Source organism: Epinephelus lanceolatus, chromosome 18 (assembly GCF_041903045.1).
Source record: "Epinephelus lanceolatus isolate andai-2023 chromosome 18, ASM4190304v1, whole genome shotgun sequence".
NCBI classification, from domain to species: Eukaryota; Metazoa; Chordata; class Actinopteri; order Perciformes; family Serranidae; genus Epinephelus; species Epinephelus lanceolatus.
In genome coordinates this window covers 31432621-31452451 of record NC_135751.1, presented here as the reverse complement: position 1 = coordinate 31452451, position 19831 = coordinate 31432621, and the positions used below count along the sequence as shown (strand labels likewise).

At 41.3% G+C, this 19831-nt stretch overlaps 1 protein-coding gene across 1 annotated transcript in view; it reads left to right on the top strand.

Moving 5' to 3' along the window:
• Positions 1 to 12807, top strand: part of nherf1b (NHERF family PDZ scaffold protein 1b) — a 40798-nt gene extending 27991 nt beyond the window's left edge. Inside the window, exons 3-6 of the mRNA XM_033645442.2 lie at positions 3857 to 4010; positions 7771 to 7814; positions 11192 to 11311; positions 11409 to 12807. Of these exons, the coding sequence (XP_033501333.1) occupies positions 3857 to 4010; positions 7771 to 7814; positions 11192 to 11311; positions 11409 to 11546 (456 nt within the window). The 3' untranslated portion in view covers positions 11547 to 12807. The remainder of the gene's footprint in view (positions 1 to 3856; positions 4011 to 7770; positions 7815 to 11191; positions 11312 to 11408) is intronic.
• Positions 12808 to 19831: the final 7024 nt, after the last annotated feature.

Sequence of the window (19831 nt, the reverse complement as noted above, 5' to 3'; positions counted from 1 at the left end):
AAGTATGACTTTCTGCTCATGTCCTAGATTTGACCTTGTAGTTGCATCATTGCCATTAATGACAGATGCTCAATAACAGGCATTTTACACTGTTTTAGGACAGAACGTAAAAGCAACAGTACAAGTTTGACGGACAGCGACTTCTATTATGTTTATTTTAAAACAGAAAAGCAGTGGTAGAATATGACAAAGTACATTTTCTCAAGATTTGTACTGAAAACGACGGGTCCAAAATTTCATTTCTTAATTTATTTATTTAGAGGTTTTATTATCATTCTGTAGCTTTCAAGTCATGTACCCTATGTATTCAAATCCAAACATTTACATTTTGGTCGAAGTATGAATGTTTTAGGGCCCTGACACACCAGGTAGAGTGTCGGCTGTTGGTCAGTGTCGAGGTGCGGTAAGCGTCTGTCACACTAGTTTGTCTGTTATGTCCTGTGCCATTGGCACTAGTTGGCCCTTGACGGCTTTTTTTCCTGAATTCAGCATGTTGAATCAGTGCTGGAGCCCCGTAGGTGAATGATGTCGCTCTGATTGGCGGATGAGCTCAGTGCACTACTGGACAAATGGAAGTGAGGAAAAGAAACAAATGGCTTAATTCAAGAGGGCATGACTTCGTAATTGTTTGTCTTGTTGTTTGGTAGCGCACAATAAAAATGCTTTGTTCTTTCAACATCGGGTTGTGTTGATATTACGCTAATTGGAAAACTAGTGTTTTGAATCTGTTCTGTCAGTCTTCCAGTTTCCCAGTTTTTATAACGAATACAGATTCACGCCTTCTCCTGGTACAGAGAGTTATTTCCTCTCACACAGGCGCAGAAAGTACGTGCTAGTTGGCCACTGGCTGTAGTCTTTGCGGTGTGTTCAGGTGCAGCTTTTCAGCCAAGACACAAGTGAAGTGTGGAGACACAAAGGTCGACCTTTTGTATCGCTGTATGGATGCCACATTAGTTTGGATATTTTATTGTAATTTTGCTGTTCTTGATTATATACTTCTATACTATATACTATTTTTATTCCTTTTAGTATGTTTAATGTATGCATTAAACATACTAAAAGTTGCAGTTTTTATCATTATTTTCACTGATCACTGCTCTGACCTATGTCACAGCCTTTTGCTAATGGCTGATTGGGTGTTTCCACCCGCAAAACCCGGAAGAGAACACGGGTGGACCCGCCCTTTAAGTGCAACTTTGAGGTACTTTACTTGAGTAACAATCAATCAACTAACAGAGAAAATAATCAGCAGATGAATCCATAATGAACATAATCATTAGGTGCAGTCCTACATAAAATAGTTAAAAATAGGCTCCACTAACTACAACAGTAAAATCCTGCTTTTACATTAATGCCTGTGTGATAATAATCTATCATAAGTAGGCTTTACAATAATGTAACAGTCACATGGGACATTTTTCTGCATTGAATACTTGTAATTAAAATACTTTTGATTATACTTTTACTTTATGTTTTCAATGCAGGACTCTCCATTAGTATCTGAGTCAAACAAGTCTTCTTTTACTCAGAAGTGGTCTGGTCTTTTCCCAAAGTTAACAGCGTGTTCAGAGGAATGTGATGTGAACTAACAGCCGCTGTGTGGGGTCTTAAATCCCTCACAGGACTTGTCACTGTGAGCAGCCTCACACTGGAATAATCAGCCTCTTAACTGGTCTGGGGTCTGCTCTGCCCACCTCTTCTTTAGAGTGTACACTGGCCTACTGAGAGGTATGAGAGTAAACAAAAACTAAAATTACAAAGTGAATTACTGCAATTTCAAAATGACATAAGTGCAGCTGTGATGTAGGATGCTCAAAATAAACTTTGTATCATCCAAGTCTGGTCAAAAACAACGGAGTGTGTGTTTAAATATTTGTTAAACGGACAGTTCACCCTAAAATTAACTGCATCACTGCACATAAGGAAGCGTGCATTTACTCATGGACGTGACGCTCATATTGGAGACAGTCTGAGGTGTAAACATTACAATCTGTCATTTTAATATGCTCATGCTTAACAAAATGCCAGTATGAATAACAGTCTGAGCTGATGTTTGAGAGACCGAGACACCACTGACCCTTTTAGCCTACCACAGACCACATGTCTGCGTTTTATTGTCCTCTAATAGATTTTTACAACCATAAAACCTTGTGGTTGTGATATCATACAACCAACCATACTTCCACTTATTATTCAGCCAGCAGAAGCAGAGGCAACCCACAATGAGTGTGTCTGACTCACTCAGAGTAATACATTATTTTAACACATGGTTGAATCAGAGCAGCGGCGGCAGCGTGTCCTCTGATGTGGACTATCACGCACGACTCCCTTCACTCCCTAAATGAATGGCTGTAGCAGAACTAGAGTGAAATGAAAAGGAAGAATCAGAGTAGAGGGAGGACAGAAAGAGGACAGAGGGATTAAAGGTCCTACAGAGATTTGGGGTCTGTATGAGAGTGTATAGCGAAGGGTTTCCAGTCCCCCAGAGGGCCCCCAGACAGCCACACCACCCACTGAGGAGCGGGCTTTGTGGGGAGCGGACAGCCATTGTTACTGCTGTTACTGGCCGAGCGGCTATTGTCCAGCTTCCTCTGTGGGACTGGCTTAGACATGCGGGTCCACCCTATGACCTAAACACACACACACACACACACACACACACACACACACACACACACACACTTCAAGACATTTCTCACATGCTTTCCCATGGTGATTCTATCCCAGAACTCTCAGCTGGTGTGGGAGGCAGCCACCTGACACACTGATTTACTGTATACCACAGAATTAAAGTGTCACACACAGTCAAGAACATGTAAACATGGTGTGTAACCATTGATTTAAAGGTCCAGTGTGTGTAAAAATTAGGGGATATAATAGCAGAGATGGAATATAGCATAATAAGTATGTTTGTTTGTGTTTTTGTTTCCCTAAAATGAGCCGTTTATATCTGGATAAGGAGCAGGTCCTCATCTACAGAGATCACTATGTTTAACTGCTATGTTCCTACAGGAGCCCAGGACGGATAAACCAAACACTGGCTGTCAATAGGGCCATTCGTGTTTTTGCATTGGCCACAGGAATTACAGTAGCAGCCCCTCCACAATGAAAGCAAAGAAAAACACTGATTTTTTTCAACATGAAACTTATTTATTCGGTCTTTTTACCCATTTAAATCAGTGAGTCTGTTTGTTTTGAAGAGGAGGAGACCGCTGTGGATAATTTGCCTCCTGATAAAAACCTCCTGATGTCTGGATCTTAAGTTATGAGAGAAAAAAGATGAGCATACATTAGCAGGTGCTGAGTTAGTGGCCGTCTCCTACATGTCAAACAGCCTCTGAGAAACACTGATTTGTAATGTGACGCTGCCTTCACCGGTTGTTTTGGAGAGGAAGAGACCTCTGTGGATAAGTCAGCTCTTGGTAAAAACCTCCTGAACAATGAACACTGAAGGAACCTGGAGAAGTTTCATCTGGTTGTAATCTGCAATCCTCACTGCTGGATGACACTAAATCTTACACACTGTTTGTTAAAAGGCCAAATTAAAACAAAAACAATCATCGTTTTTGGTGTTGAGCTCATTATGACGATTCTTTTGTAAGTTAAAGATTGAAAGAATGTGTGTGCATGTGTACGTGCGTTTGTGTGTGGACACACAGGATTTCCTGCTGTGGAGCCTCTGGCAGACAAAGTGATAATACTGAGAAAGAAATCCTTGACAGTGATGAAAACAGTTTGGTCACTTCTGTGTGGGAACAAAGATAAGACGGCCCCCAAAGAGGATTTTTGAAGAATTTTGAAGGATTTTCCACCACGTTTAAATAACAAACCAAAATAATCTCTTTGTTCTCCTCAGGTGAACGGTCAGTCAATAGAAGGGAAGACACATTCAGAAGTCGTGGCCGCCATTAAAGCAGGAGGGAGAGAGGTACATCTGCTGGTGGTGGACCCCGACACAGACGCCTTCTTCAAGAAATGCAGAGTGGCCCCCACCTCGGACCACCTCACCGGTGAGAGGAAACACAGACAAAACCATTTTACCATCACTAATAGGCAGAATAAGTTCTACTGCGGGCGTCTGACAAGGACGGAGTGAATGACCGCAATTAGCTCGTAACATTTCGCTCCAGGTTCATTGTCAGTCACAGTTGTAGACATGTTGTAGACACAAGACATTGCCTCCTCCTGTCCTCCTCTCAACTCCAACAGATTAAAAAGCCTGTCACACCGTTTCTTGGCTCTCCTCTCCTCCGTTAATTCTTCCTATCTGTCTTTGTCTTTGTCTCACTCAATCCTGCACGGCTCTCCTCCTTTTCTTTCTCTCTGTGCCAAGAAACGTAGACAGAGACAGAGACGCTGAGACACTTCCTGCCCTCCCCCACACCCACATGTTGATGCCCTGTGGAGAAAGTTAATCTTTTAGACATAAATAGATCAGATCAGACAGATCAGAGTGGGATCGCACTGAGTAACAGTGTTGTTTGGAGAGTATAAAGGTTTAAATGCAGATCTCTGTCTGGTTAAAGTTTACTATCACATTGCAGCTTGACACTTTATTAAAAAAAAGGAGAAAGTCTTCAACTTTTTACGAATGTCATGGACCCTCGAGGGTCTTCATCAGTAGACAGAGTTTGCTCAGTTGACATGGAGACCTATAAAATGTCAGTCCTGTGTTAACTCCATCTTAGTTTTCCAGAAAACGTCTAATAAGACGACCATTGTCTAGACTTTTTTTTTTTTTGCTGCTATTTCAAACGTCAATAAACTGATATATGACTGACATCTTTTTGCTGCCTCCACAAAAATATCAGATATTGTCGTCTCAGGAGCTGATGGGGATTCAGTGCCTTGCTCAAAGGCACTTACACAAGTCACAGGTCCTGGTTATAGCTACCACAGCCCCCAGGGGGAGCCCTCATACAGTGTGTGATTTGGTTTCTGTGTTTAAGGGGCCGACCCTTCACACAAAAAGATCCTCAAGCAGGTGGTGTGTGTGTGTGTGTCCTGTACTTGGCCAAGTGTCTGAGTGCCACTCTGCACCATGAGACCCCTCATGTAAACATGCTGCTGCCAATTGTCGGCATGGCAACAGACAGTGAACGGGGTGGCAAGATGCTGCCCTCTGTATCCGGGACGGAAGAAATTGATTTTTCTTTTGTTGATCTTTTTTTGACGGTTTAAAAGATTGTTTCCTGTCTTTCCAGTTAATTATTAATACATTAGAGTAGGCATGTGGGCGACATGTCCTGTATTGATATTCCACTAATATGCCTGTTTACATGCAGCCGTGCATACTCCAATTAATGTGCCCTAACACGTCGTTTATCATGTTAAAATATGGAAACGTGTCTGTCCCTTGTGCCAGTATTATTTCTAAGTTGTTCTCCAGTGGAGGACGCGTTTGACCGTGCAAACACAGCCTTCCTCTTTCATTGTTTCAACTACCCTCTTGAAAATGTCAACATTACAATATTTGTGCATATCCAAGATTGTTTAAAAGATGTGTTTCTCCTTTTGACCAGCAATGTTAGCTTCTCTTTAGGGCGTGCATCTCTACCTCACAGCCTTGCAAACTGTTGGTTAGACAGAGCCGACCATAAACAGACAAGAGGCAGTGTGTCCCAAACTGCTATAAAAACCCCTATTAAGATGCATTTTCTGCATACACTGTATACATGTCCAAAGAATACTATTAAAACCTGAATAATATCAGCATATCCCATGTCTTAATCGGAAAATATTGGTGTCAGAAAAAGATCTAATTCAAAATATCCAAATGTAATATGCTGTTGACATGGCCCGTATCAAACTCATAATATCGTCATATTGGGAATAATAGTGGAATATTAGCGTACATGTAAATGTGCCCAACGATTGAGATGGTTCATAATTTCCTGGACTCTCAAACCCTCCAGTGTTTCAGCCCAGGATTAAAAGTAATAACTCCCTCCAGGGGAGAGATTCCAGTGAGGTGTTTCCCAGGTAACTGCCTGCACTTCACATGCTGCCCACTCAGTGGGCACCTGCCTACAGTGACTCTTAACGTCAACACACTCATACAGCCTCTCTCCGAGCAGCCCGGCTGGCCAGCAGCTTTGTTTGGTTTCCAAGGCGCTCACTCCAAGTGGCCTCTCAGCCTGGAGCTGGGACTTGGAGAGGCTCCTCTCAGAGTCAGGGACACAAAAACACACACACACAGCAAAGACCTGAGGAGGACTCAAATCTAAGATTAACTCTGGAGGACCAGCTGCTGTCTCCAGTTATAATCATCATTAGGTAGAAACACTTTTTGGCTGTGCGGAGGATCGGAGGGATGGAAGGTAAGAGATGTGTCAGACCTCTGTGAGGATGCCTGGCTGCAGTTATACCCACATTTGAACACAAAATTAATTTTTGAGAGGTGCTAAGACAAAATGCTTATCCACAGATTGGATACTATCACAGTACTGGGGTGCTGATTCCATATGCATTGCGATTTTTAAGTATTGTGAGCTGATATTACGATTAATTGCAATTTTTGTTCACCTTTTTAACACTAAACCATGTGAAAAAGTTGAATCATACACTTCTAGAGCCTGTATATCATGAGACATATTTCCAAAAACACACATCACATGTCAGTCAGCAGCATCCTAAACTGCACAGAAAAGTGGTTAATAAACTAAGAACTGTTTCATTTGACCTATTTTTAAATATTTTATTCCAGCTGAGCACTTTCTGATCTTGCTCTGTTATGGGTGCTATGTTAAATAGACTTAACATTTTTACTAAAATGTACATGTACAATAGAATGAATAAAAAGCACTGTTCAGAGTAAACTTAAACTGCTACATTTAGCTGTGCCTGCAGTGTTTTGCATACATTGATTTATTTGTGGCAGCCTTAATATCAACATTGACCACAACTTATTGATTTTAATTGAATTGAATTTAGTTTTATTTGATTTTTGTATTTAAAATGGGTAAAATTAGTGCTAGTGCACCCCGCCGTCCCTCCACCTCTCTCCCCGCCTCTCTCCCTGCCTCTCGGAGACTAGTCGCAAGGAGGAGAGCAGGTGGAAGATCTGGAAGGACCTAGACTGACAAGTTAAATTCAGCCGGCACAAACCCCAGCGTCAGGGTTCACAGCAGGCTGGGTCTAATCTCTGTAAAGGCAGCAACAGAAAGTTTGCTTATCTGGTGGGAGTTTGCTCAGGGCTGGCTGAATTTGAGTCGCTATTCGAGTACCTTAAGGTCAGTATCCTCAGACCGTCCACCATTTTCTGCTCTAATTACACATAGACTGCCACGATAAAAGTGGCAACTTCTTTCCACCTGCGCGTTTCAATCATATTGATTCAGGTACTGATTAAAAAAAAACCATAATACTCAAGTGAATCGCTTTTCCCCCCACCCCTACTATGTGTCAGCACATTTTTACAAGAAAAAGCTGCAGGGAAAAGTTCCACTACAGCCATCTGATATGCAGAGGGTCTGTGGGTGCACTGGAGGAGGAGGAGGAGGTATAGAGGACCAGGAGGAGAACCATCTCATAGAAGATGAACCATGTATGAATAATAGATGACCTGCTCATACCTGCGCTATGTAATAGAGTAGGTGTTGGTGGAATGAAAGGTGAGCTGCAGAAAGACTCTTGATCTAGCAGAGTGGAGCTGATGGTGCAGGACTGAAGGACTGCAGGTATCATGACGTGACATTAGTCCTGACAGACGGGAAGAGTTGTAGTTTTGGAGTGCAATGACTGATTCTTGTGTCATTTCCGTGCCTACAGGTCCACTGCCTGAGCCTGCCATTAATGGAGGAATGGAGGAGAAGGTAAGATTACACCAGCAGCATGTACACACAAATACAGAATGACACTTAAAAAGTGTAGAGCCATCATTTGGTTTTAAGATTTACTCAAGAGCAAAGCCAAAAGTGGGATTTAAGCTTTGAAGTTTGTGAAGAGTCGTCAGTCTCCCGCAGTGGCAACTTCCCTCCTCTCATATGGAGCCTCTTCTTCCTGACAGAGAGGACGAGGACAATAATAGTTCAGCTTTGAATACTCTGTGTGTGTGGGACAGACAGTCCAGCAGCCCGAGGTCGAGCAGCGTTTGAAAGTAACATGCAGCATTTTGGCATTCAGAGAACTGAGACGCTGCAAGTGAAGTGAGTTATTAATCACAGAGACGTGTACTGAGCGGGCTTTCCTGTGATTGTCTAAACGTTCTGGCATTCATTGTATGGTGCTTTGTGGAAAACCGCACCCAGCTAGTTCTCCATTAACTTTGAATTATTTGAGTGTTTGACCAAGGACGGATTGTGTGTACAAAATAAAAAATATCCAATGGATAAAGGGGCTCGACCCACAGTTTATTGTATAAAAAGGTGTATAAAACTGAAAGCTAGAGGCATGGAGAATGTCGCAGCTTCATGTTAATCCTTTTGAAGTATTTGGGCGTAATCCCAATAAGACACACTGGCCAGCACTTACTGGAAGAGACAAGGCCCTCGCAGACTTCAAGAAATAGTTTGACATTTTGTTAAATGTGCTTATTTGCTTTCTCGCTCAGAGTTAGATGAGAAGTTGAACGGTGTTTTGCTTCCCCTCATGAGCAAAAATGATCGCTATATGTCTTAATGTATAGCCCTTTTACCACTGGACAGTAAACCCACAAACACCTACTAACATCTGGCTTTTGTATGTAATGGGAAAGGTTATGATCGTCATTCACTCCTGGGACAAATGACTCTGCAGTAGTCACGGCAATTTATCAGCTCCAGCTCTGATCAGCAGTAGTGGAAATACAACACCCAGGTGAAAGCGCTAACTTTAGCACCTTTGCTTTGGTGATGCAATGAAGCGCCACCACTTCTACATGCTGCTTAATCTTTTTAACAATGTGTTGTATTATAGGCTTTTAGGTTATTTAATTATTTATAATAGGCCTATCTTAAATGTTATTTATTTTGTGCGCTCATGGACCTGGGTAACGAGTTTTGTTCTCTCATGCTCTTCTTCAATAAACTGAACCTTGAACCAAATTACCATCTGTCTCCGCCCAAGCAGCACTAGAACGTTGTTAAAAATTTGTTGGCACCACGACTGTTAGAGAGACTGAATGATTGAGGTTTTTTTCTGGCCTCTATGCTGCTTTCTACTGTTTACTAACCCATTTTCTGGCCCATCTGTGACCCATTAGGAATTTTTTTTTAAAAGAGGCATACTCATGTACTTCAGAGCCTACACAGCTCTGGTTTTCTTGCAACAGGAAACAGTATTTTTCCTATTTTAACGTGTTTTCCTGTGTTTAAAAAACCTGCATACAAACGTTAATTTTGGTGGAAAAAGGGGGTATATGAGGGACAGATTGTGGAGCTCCCCGACCATCCACCAGTTGACGCAAAACATTTAAGTCCACCAGCAAATGAACAGAGAGCTCCAGGTGCTTTTGACAGGTGGGGAAGCCAAACAGTGTTCGTCTACACATGCTGCACACATTGTGATGACACAAAGCTGGTTGTAAATTGGCAGAAATTCTCTTTAACATTGTAGCTAATATCAGCACACTTGTTACATCTGTTTATTGCGGCGAATAAATTTAAATAGTCAACAGAAGTTAAATTCACGGAATTGACACAAGGTGAAAATTAGTTTCGCTTTTTGTCTGAACACAAATCACCATTTCACACGCTATTTCTTCATTTAGAACTGTTGCCAGGCAACCAGCATACACTCCAGGAAGTTACCTGCCTGAGTCCAGACCTTTGAATCTGCCCACTCCTCTGAGACTGAGTTGACTGAAAATGGAAACGAGGGCAATGAGTTGCCAGTTCTGTCTAACATTGGGCAAGGCAGTTAATGCTCTCAGCCAAGAAATAGTCTTGCACAAACGCCCCCATATAACACCAAATTGCTGTTTTTATACTTTGTTATTTTGCTGATAACAAAAACGACACATAACTAGTCAGTTAGTGAGTTTTAGAAGTGTTGTAAGTGGACTTTTTTTAAATTCAGGCAGGGCCAGATTACTGTTTAACCCGGTTTTCTGTCTTTGTGCCAAGTTAAACTAAGTGTCTGCTGTCCGTTGCTTCATATTTACCACACAGACATTAGAGTAGTACCAATTATCTGTCTGCCAGAGAGACAATAAGCATGATTCCCAAAATGTCCAGCTTTTACTTTGAAATCCTGTACTGTACGTTCCAACAAAAACACAAACTCTACGTGTGTGTGTGCTTTTCTAACATCACAGGAATGCTTTCTGAGGGTCTCTCAGGTTACCAGAGTGTCTCGTTCCCAGGTGGACACACTAGACTTGTATGTAAATCAGTGTTGATAAGACGGAGATAATTCCAGACTCTGTGAAGACACAAGAACACCGACTAACAGAAACCACTGTGCCGACTGTGGCTGCCTTCCGCTCGTGCGTTTGGCCAGATATGCAAAGTGAAGGCTGACCCGGGCTTCCCGTTACTCAGGGACTTTATGTGCAGCAGTGAAGTTCTATGTTCCATGTATTGTTGCGTAACAGAAGCTTGGTAAAAAGTTGAAGAGCTGAGAGGGAGGGGTGGTGCCGAGAGGTCAAGGAGAAGTTGTTCGTGAGGTAAAATGTGGGTGGGTTGGAGTGGGTTAGGTATGAAGAGTATGACAGGAGACACTGATACTGAGGCTGCAGGAATTTAAATCCCTTCATCCTGTAACATTTGCAACTCAAACTACGACAAAAAACATAGGAAATAATTTGAATGGCATGACTCATTCACTAAGGAAGAGAAGCAGGAAGAGTTTTTTTAGTCACCACTCTTACAAAACACATTTTAAACATGCTTTGCCTTTTGAATTCTCCCCAAATATAATCCAAGGAAAGCCCAGAGATGCACTGAATACCGCTCAGTGATTCCCACTTCACCAAATTAACAGACATGTTTGACAGTGAAATTTCTAAGAAGGAAACTCAGAACTCATCATTACTCACTTTTCTTAAACTACATAATTGTGTAGAGGAACACTTCAGGTGCCTGTGAAACCAACTCATATCCAAGGCTGCCCCCTTGTGGTGAGGTGTAGTACTGCATCAAAACTGGCAAGAAAAAAAAAAGTTGTTTCCCAATCCCTTAAAGACGTTGATAGTGTTAATAATGTCTATATATTCAAAGAGAGGACACTACAGGTGAACAGGTGAAACTAATAAATATGTTTGTGTTCCCAGGTGAACGGCAGAAAAGCCAAAGAGGCAGAGAGGGACTCAAAGCTGTCAGTCAGTCCGTCTCCATCCAATGCCTCGTCCAACACCTCGCTCACGACCCCGCCTGCAAACACCCCACCTGAGGTACGTCCCAGGAAATATCCTGCAGCACAATAACCTTACTTGATTTTCAAAATACAGTAATGTAACAATTTTCTTTCCCTTGTTTTTCATCATTCAGGGTTTTATCGCAGACGCCATCCCAGCACTCAACCTGACCCTGCAGCAGGTCAAAGAGCTCGCCCACCAGAAACGCTCCAACAAGAGAGCCCCGCCCATGGACTGGACCAAGAAAAATGAACTCTTCAGCAACCTATAGGGCACCTCACTGCACCTCACACACACACACACACACACACACACACACACACACACACACACACACACACAGATTTATAGTGATTCTTACAAAGAGACGTCAGAAAGATATTTTTTACTGTCATGAAATTAAAACCTTAACTACTGGCACCAGACAAATCAAGCCAACCTGTAAAATATAGTCCTCCTATTATTATTACTCTTCATTTTATTATAACCCAGACGTTATAAATAAATGTATAATGTGCTACTAACAATGAGAGATGCATATGCCAATGACAGAGAACTGGACCGTGTTGAAAGTATGTGTGTATGTGTATCTATCCTTTGTGTGTGTGTGTGTGGACCCTGACAGCCCCTGCTGGCCAGAGTCTGGTGCCTGTGGAAACGAGGAGGAGTTGACCTAATGACCCTCCTCCTCCTCCTCTTCCTCCTCCGTCTGCTCATCTGTCCTTTAAAAGTTTATACTAACATTTAATACATCAGTGTCTTCAACAGCAGGAGTGAAACTAGCTCGACAATCCGTTCATCACATACGTTTAGTTTCTTTTTATGAGTTTGTAGGGATCAAACATCTGACTGAACAGTGAGGTTTTATTTGTGTAGATGACACTTTACATGTTAAAGCCCTTTTTTCAATTTTAAGAAAGTATATGATCCCAAAATAAGTTAACCACCATTGCTTTCCTCATATCCTGATGTGACCTTCCTTACTGTTGGCTTTAAACTGGAAAGAACTGTGTTTTAAAGATGGTTCTCTTATATTGTATGTATATAAATATATATATAAATATATCATATCATATGTATATTTTTACATTTTTGACAAATTCTGAAAATACCTGTCCGTTTCTTGCTACAAAACTGTCCAGCATTTATCCATACTCTGTCTGAATATATGATATCATCTTTAATTAAATGTGAACTTCAGTTTATTCTGAGTAACTTATACCGTCCTCACTTCCTCACTTCATGTCCGCTTCAGTTCACATTTTGGAGCATAAAATGAAATATTTTTATTGCTCCTGAAGGAATGAGATTTTTACAGGTTTCTATCTATGTCTTCGAAACAATAATTATGTAACTTTGAGATGATGTATTTCTAAGACAATGTCTGTGCTTCACTAGATTTTATGCATTTGTCCAGTGTTAAGAATAGTGATGATTTTTCAAACTGAATGATTGAATTATATGAAGTTTTTTTTGTAGCTTGTGTAAGAATAAGCAATTTCTATACTGTAATAAATCAGTCATCACAGCAACGTCCAGTGAGGGTGGTTTTTATTCAGTGATGTGACGTGAAACTAGGATAATGTTTATGTGTGTGACATACCCCTAAAAATGCGATGCTGTAAAGATAATACGACTTGTCGTTCCCATTAATTCAAAAGGCATAGAAGCGGAAAATTGTAAAATATGGTAGTAATTTCTCATGGTGGCTATATGATGTTTTACACCTTTCATCTGAAAGTGATGCATTACATCATAACCTGCTATATCAAACAATAATGACCTCACACACCATTGAATATATGTAGTATATCAGCCCAATCACCAGATGTTGTCATTGTATGTTTCTGCAAACCACTGATATGTTAAATTTGTCTTAAGTAGATTTAGTAGATTTGCAGTAGATATCTTAAAACACTTTCTTTACGTTTCAACGGTGCTGTGGTTAACATGTGGTTAAGTTTAGGCACAAATACCACATGGTTCAGGTTAGGAAATCCAATTCTGGCTTTAAAAAAACAGTTTTGGTGGCATAACCAGAAGCCATCAATGTCTCAGTAAAAAACAACTGCTTTTCTTGGTACAAAGTCGACTGGAAACACAGTGATGTCTTGAATTAAAAAAAAAAAAAAAAATGGCATCGTTCATGTGGAAAGTCAGCAAGGGGTAGCTTAAAAACACCAAAGTTGAGGCCTAAAAAGCCGCTGGAAACACAGTGATGACTTGTTAAGACAGTGATTCCCAACTGGTGGGTCGTGGGTCTAATCTGAATGGACCGCAAGCGACTGGCGAACATGTTAACTTTGTAAAAGAAGCACACTTTATATTAACGTAGCGTGACTTTCTGGTGCGGAGCTTTTCAATTTGATGTCCGTTTCCTGCTGTAGAGTGAGCAGACAAAGGACAACTACTTGACAATGACAGAAAAACAACATGGCCAAACACGAGTTTGACAGTGAATATATTATACTGTGTGGACCTTAAGAAACCTTGATGTGATCTGCATGAAACGTACAAATGTAATGTAGTCATGGTCTGAAGAAATGAACATACCAACATCTTTTTTTCTGGTCACTGGGCTGAGCATATTGGTCATCATACTATATGCAATTAAAAGCATTGCATCAGAAGATGTAGTTAAGTCAGCACATTAACTGGTGCTGTAATACAAAATACTTGGGTTGAGCCGAATACTTGGATGAAATGAGTATCCGGTACAGATAATGTACTTTTAATGTGTATCATATGAGTAAAATGTGTCATTGTGGTGGCTGTGTTTAATCTATTACTCTTGGTTATTAAAAAATGATCTGGAGCTGAACTCTGAGGCTGTTCCGTAAATACTTTTTCTCACAAGTAATTAATATCGCAACTTCTAAACAATCCATGTAAATTTCAGGCTTAAAATAATAACTTCTGATGGGGCCTGACACACTTTCTATTTAAACTCCACCCACCTCTGGCGTAACCTTTGCCCATTCCAAGTACAGATACAGATAATTTCATTTGTTGAAAAGATACAGACAGATAATGGTGTACTTGCTCATCCCTACAAAATACTGTATTTCAATAATTCAAACATTCTTCATATACACAAAAAGCCAAGTGCAATAACTTTGGTCTTTGTTGTGTGTGAATGTTTTTGCACATTATTTGTATTAAAGCATCTGTAATCAATATCTCTACATCAGCAATATCATTACCCATAAGGTCACTTGCTTTCATGACACAACAGAGAATCGATACATGCTCTGTTTACAGTTGGTTTCCACTGCCCCCAAGTGACCAGAAATATTACTTATTCCAGGTTTAAAGTGTCAACACTGACTCACAAAGGGCAAAAAACTTTCATCTTGTGAGACCTTTCAACTCATCTGTCCATCAGGGGCAAAAAACTTTCATCTTGTGAGACCTTTCAACTCATCTGTCCATCAGGGGCAAAAAACTGATCTATGGTCAGAGATGCAGCAAGTTTTATCCCCCACAGGAGAGCGCAGCAGCTGTTTTCTTTCCCCTGTGATCCACTGATTATTTCTACATTAAACCATAACAGAAATGGCTCATTCAAACTGTTTACTAGCTGTTTTAAGGGTGAAAAAAGTGAAGACGCAACAATCAGTATTGTTGTGTGTCTAAAAAATCCCCATGTATTTGATGTCAACTGCTTCCTCTCTGTGGAACCAGAATCACTTGGACCAGAACACCTCAATTTAATTTCCAGTTTCATAAGTCTGACCCCATTAATGTTAAAATATTGTTCTAAATATTCACACAGATCCTTTTACTGCGTGTCATTATCTTATTTGATGCCCCTTGCTGTGTTGATGTTTATTTTCACATGACTCGTGCTTGCAGTTGAGTGTCTGTGCTCCTCTTCTGTCCTCCTGCATGTCACTTTGTCTCCAGCAGCTGTCTCTCTCTAATGGCTTCGACCTTTCTGCTCCTCCACTCTCCTTCTGGCCCTGCCATCAGAGTCACAGCTCACTGTCACACTTTGCGCTGCTCCCTCTGTGTCCCACTGGAATAATTAATGTAATTGGACTTTGTGACAGTGATGGACATCAGAGGTAAATGGGATAAAATGGTGACTCGGCATAGGAGGATAATGACAGCGGTTGTTGTAATTGGCTATTATAAGAAGCCTGGTAAAGATGCTACAGTGTGATTATGATGACAGTTGTAAGGATGTTGTTCAGAGGTGTGTTGTAATGACGTCAGAGATAATGATTATGACCTTTATCAGAGGATTAATTGGGGCCAATTTATCACCTTCACTGTGCAAATGAAAGCTAGGAATGTACAGCCTGCAGCCAGTTAGCTTAGACGCTAAATTTAAAGGGGTATTCCATAGTATATATTATATTATACATTCATGGAGCGTCGGTAGCGTAGTGGATAGAGCCGGCGCCCCATATACAGAGGCGATACCTCATTGCAGCAGCCGCGGGCTCGACTCCAGCTCACGACCATTTGCTGCATGTCACCCCCCACTCTCTCTCACTCCCCCACCTCACTCTCTCCTGTCAATTAAAGGCAAAAGCCAAAAAAAAATTATACATTCATAATATTCTGATAAATTACCTCAAGTGACATCACTTCAGTCAGCATTAGTTGAGGACTACAAGTTTCAAAATTAGAAATATCTTGGGGAGTGGAGTTAGCTAGCTCCTCATCTCGGTTTGAGGCTACATTAGCGGCTGCTAGCAGGGTTGTCATAGTGGGAGGGAAAGTGGGATTTATTACACAGGAACCTAATGGGAGGGTTTTCTTTTTTATTTCCAAGTAATTCGTGCTATAACTACATTAAAATTGGCTGAATAAATCAGTTGAAAGACTGAACTTTATATAAAAATAGTAGACACTGTCAGAGGCCCCTCTCACCTCTTTAAAAGGTGCAAGATGGTTTAGTCTGCCCCTGCACTAGGATCCATCTCTAAACCCAGCTAGTGCCGAGTGTGCGACTGCTTACACTACTGGAGCACAAGATGCATGATAGAGACATGGATTAAGAAAGGAAGGGCAGGGGCCCACAGAGACTGCTGATGCATAGGGCCCAGAATTTGGTGCCACACTTGTAGCTGCTGGCATAACACACCCAAATCTCTGACCAAAGGGTCACCGGCCATGTTGTATTGTGGGTAATTTTGGCGCCAGGTTTTGACAAGGAAGAGGAATGGGTGGAACAAAAATGCCCCTTTTTAAAAACTGTCCCTTGTGAGAAAACAGTTGAAGTATTAAAGCTGGGATAGGCAGTTTTCTATTGGTGTCATTAGGCAAAAATTCTATAATAAACTTGGAGCATGTTGTTATTCAATTGGTCTGAGAGAAAACTAGACTTCTGCACCTCTTCTTGGTTCTGGTTTTTTTTTCAGACAGGCGTGCATGTCCCTTCAGATGGTGAAAGCCTGATTTAATGATGGAAAATTCTGCAGAAAAAGTTGCTCTTCCAGCTTTAGCAACAACCACCTACAAAGCAACACAAAAGGGGAAAAGACAGTGTTAAAGTGCGTTAAAGAAAGTCTTGACAAGTTCACATTTATGTAGCTAATGTTAGTGAGAGCCACAAATCAAAGTGTGTTATCTCAGAGGGCTTTAAAAGCTTGCAAGTCTGCAAAGAAAACATGATGGTAATTCATCACAATCAGGATAACTGAAATGAATGACTAGTGCTTGTACATTTTACTGTATAAAGCATGTGCATATGTCCGTGCTTGTCTGGTGGGAGAGGCTTAGCACAGAGAGGAGAGCTGAAGGAGGGGTTTTTTTATTTTTCCTTTTCCCCGGAAAACCGCCTTTTTCAGCTTTAACACTGGATACTTTAAGTTATATAGGAAATAAAAAGAGGAAACAGTCAAATTTCCTATTTAGGAATTATTCACGGAGCTTTCTCTGTTTCAGCAACTCATTGAACTCTTCAAAGTCATGTGTTTGTGCAGCCCAACTGCCAGAAAAATGTTGGCATTGTACGATTCTGCAAACCATTCATACTGTGCATTTGTATGTTATTATGGAGCTGATATATTTTGGCTAAGGTGTCATTAGGTTTAGTCACAGAAACCACTTGATTATACCTAAGAGAAGATCACGTTCTGTCTAAAAATACTTGCATTTGAGGGCACAATGTTGCAATGTTTGGGTAAAACTACCTTTCGTGGCAACATCCTGGCAGAAAAAGCAGCAACTTCTTGGTAAAAAAAAAACCCCAACTAGTTTTCGTGCCATTATCCCAGCAGGAAACACAGCAATTTCTCAGTTAAAAGCAACCATTTTTAATGGCACCATCCCCTGTTGAAAAACAGGTCACAAAACAGCACCCATGTTTGCTGGCAAAATGCAGCTGGAAAAGCAGCAACGAGCCGCTAAAAACATAACCAGTTTAGTTTGTCGATTTCAAAGAGTGGTCTGCAGCTTGGCAGGTGTCTTACCTTCACCTCCCGATGATAAAGTCAGCTCATACATTACATCTCCTAAGAAACTTTGACATTATATGTATGCAAACATGCAAACATATTTGTGGTTTGCAGAATTGTACAATGCTAACATTTTCTTCTGGAGACTGAGCTTGTTTGTGAGCACTGATCACCCATCTGTAACAGGTGTCAACAGGCCGGGGTAAAATGTGATAGATAAATAAATTGTGAAACATTTTCTTTTCAAACAGTGAGTATTTTTCCAACATTTTGCAGCTGGCATGTTTGATTCTCTTGACATCTCAGTAAGTAATTGCACTCTAAATCTAGATATAACTCATAACTCCACACTCAGGCTCAGTTTCCTCACCACAACTTCCCATCTGCTACTTTAGCACACGGAACCACGATCAAAATGATAATGATAGGAAGGAGGATGGGGGATGGTGACGTTGATAATTAAGATGATGAAGGGCAGGTGCAGGTCGTGCGATGGACCTTCACAGCTTAGGTGCAAACACAGCCGGTTGCTAGGTAATGGTGTTCGCCGGGGGGTCCTTGTAAGGGCTGGAGCTGGGGTGAGACAAGGGGTCGACACAACTCTACCTTCAAACCCCACAGCACGCTAAAAATAAACCCTGCATGTGTGTGTGTGTAGAAAGCACTGTGGAGAAAATGACAGACAAAAACAGAGATACATGGAATAAGTGACATCGATTGAGCAGAGAAGGTTTGGGAAAGGTGACACAATCCAATGAGTGAGGTCTGACGCATTAGCTAAGCGGAGCGTAAGGCTGCTGTAATACGAGCTTCTTTCTGTCTGTCTTCTCTGAGAAAACTTTATCCCCTTCTGCCTTACTTTCCTCATGCACACACACACACACACACACACACACACACACACACACACACACACCGCCCATCTCCTTTTATAAAAATACCCAAGGACAATCCTCACTATTAATAGGAAGTGTTGTCAACTGGCTCTGGAGAAATGAGACCTTCTGTTCAGCTAACTATTTCTGCGGTCCTTTGTAGCCATGACCCTTTACACCGTCAATTACATCCATTTTCCACACAATTGAAAAACTGGTTTCACATCTGACACAGACAAATACATCTTTCCAAATAAATCCTAAACGTTGTGTCAAAAAAACCTCAAGAACTAGCCACCAAATGAAAGTTTCTTACTCTAATAAACAGAAATAATGATTTATTTTCGCATTAGCGCATTTAATCTGCTCACGTTTTAATTTGCCTTAAAGGCCATGGTCATTGTTCTCTGCTTTAAGTGCCCATCATAGGCTCCCACAGAGAACTGTTCCAGGGAAGTAGTGATGGACCGGTGTTATATTATTTACTTGGCTCCTCTTTCAGCACTGGGCTCTTTTGGTTCCAGCTCTGGAGCGGTAATCGAGCTCCACACATACTGCGGGTGATTTATTGACCCCGGGGTCTGCCCTTAGCTATAGCCCCACCACTACAGTCTCACTGCATACAGTAATCTGCATCCAGGGTGAAAATTACAGGGTAGAACCCTGCTTTTGAGTCAGTGCATAGTACTATGGTTGTTTGCTACCATAGCATTCACCTTAAGGTATTTGTCATTGCTTCATGACATCTGCTGAGACTGAGAATTCTATTAGCTTATCATTTGAACATCTACGAAGAGATTTAAATGCATTGTCAGAATTGGGGTAGTAATACGCAGACAGTATGCTGCAGGAAGATACTGTCTCACCAGAAACACAACCACATAGATCGACTGTTCAAGCAGCTTTTTACTACCCATACTCAACGTTATTTGTAAAGCGGAACCTTCTGGTGGCCCTAGTAATGAATACAGGAGGAGAGGAGGAAGTGACGTGACGTAGCATCAAAAGTCCACATAAAGTTGTACAAATATCAAAGAAACAGTGGTGTAGTCTTAGTTGATGAGGTGGATGTACTACTAGCGAGATCGGTCCAGAGAGGACATGGGTATACTCTCCAATATATTCCAACGGCTTTTTGGCTGATAGGCGGGTTTAGTGTAAACAGCCAGGAAAAGAGGCGTATATCCTCCCCTACACCCCTGCAAAGAACAATCCAGTCTCCCTCCGAACTCATTGAAATCCATCCTTTAACATCGGCATGATACGCGGCT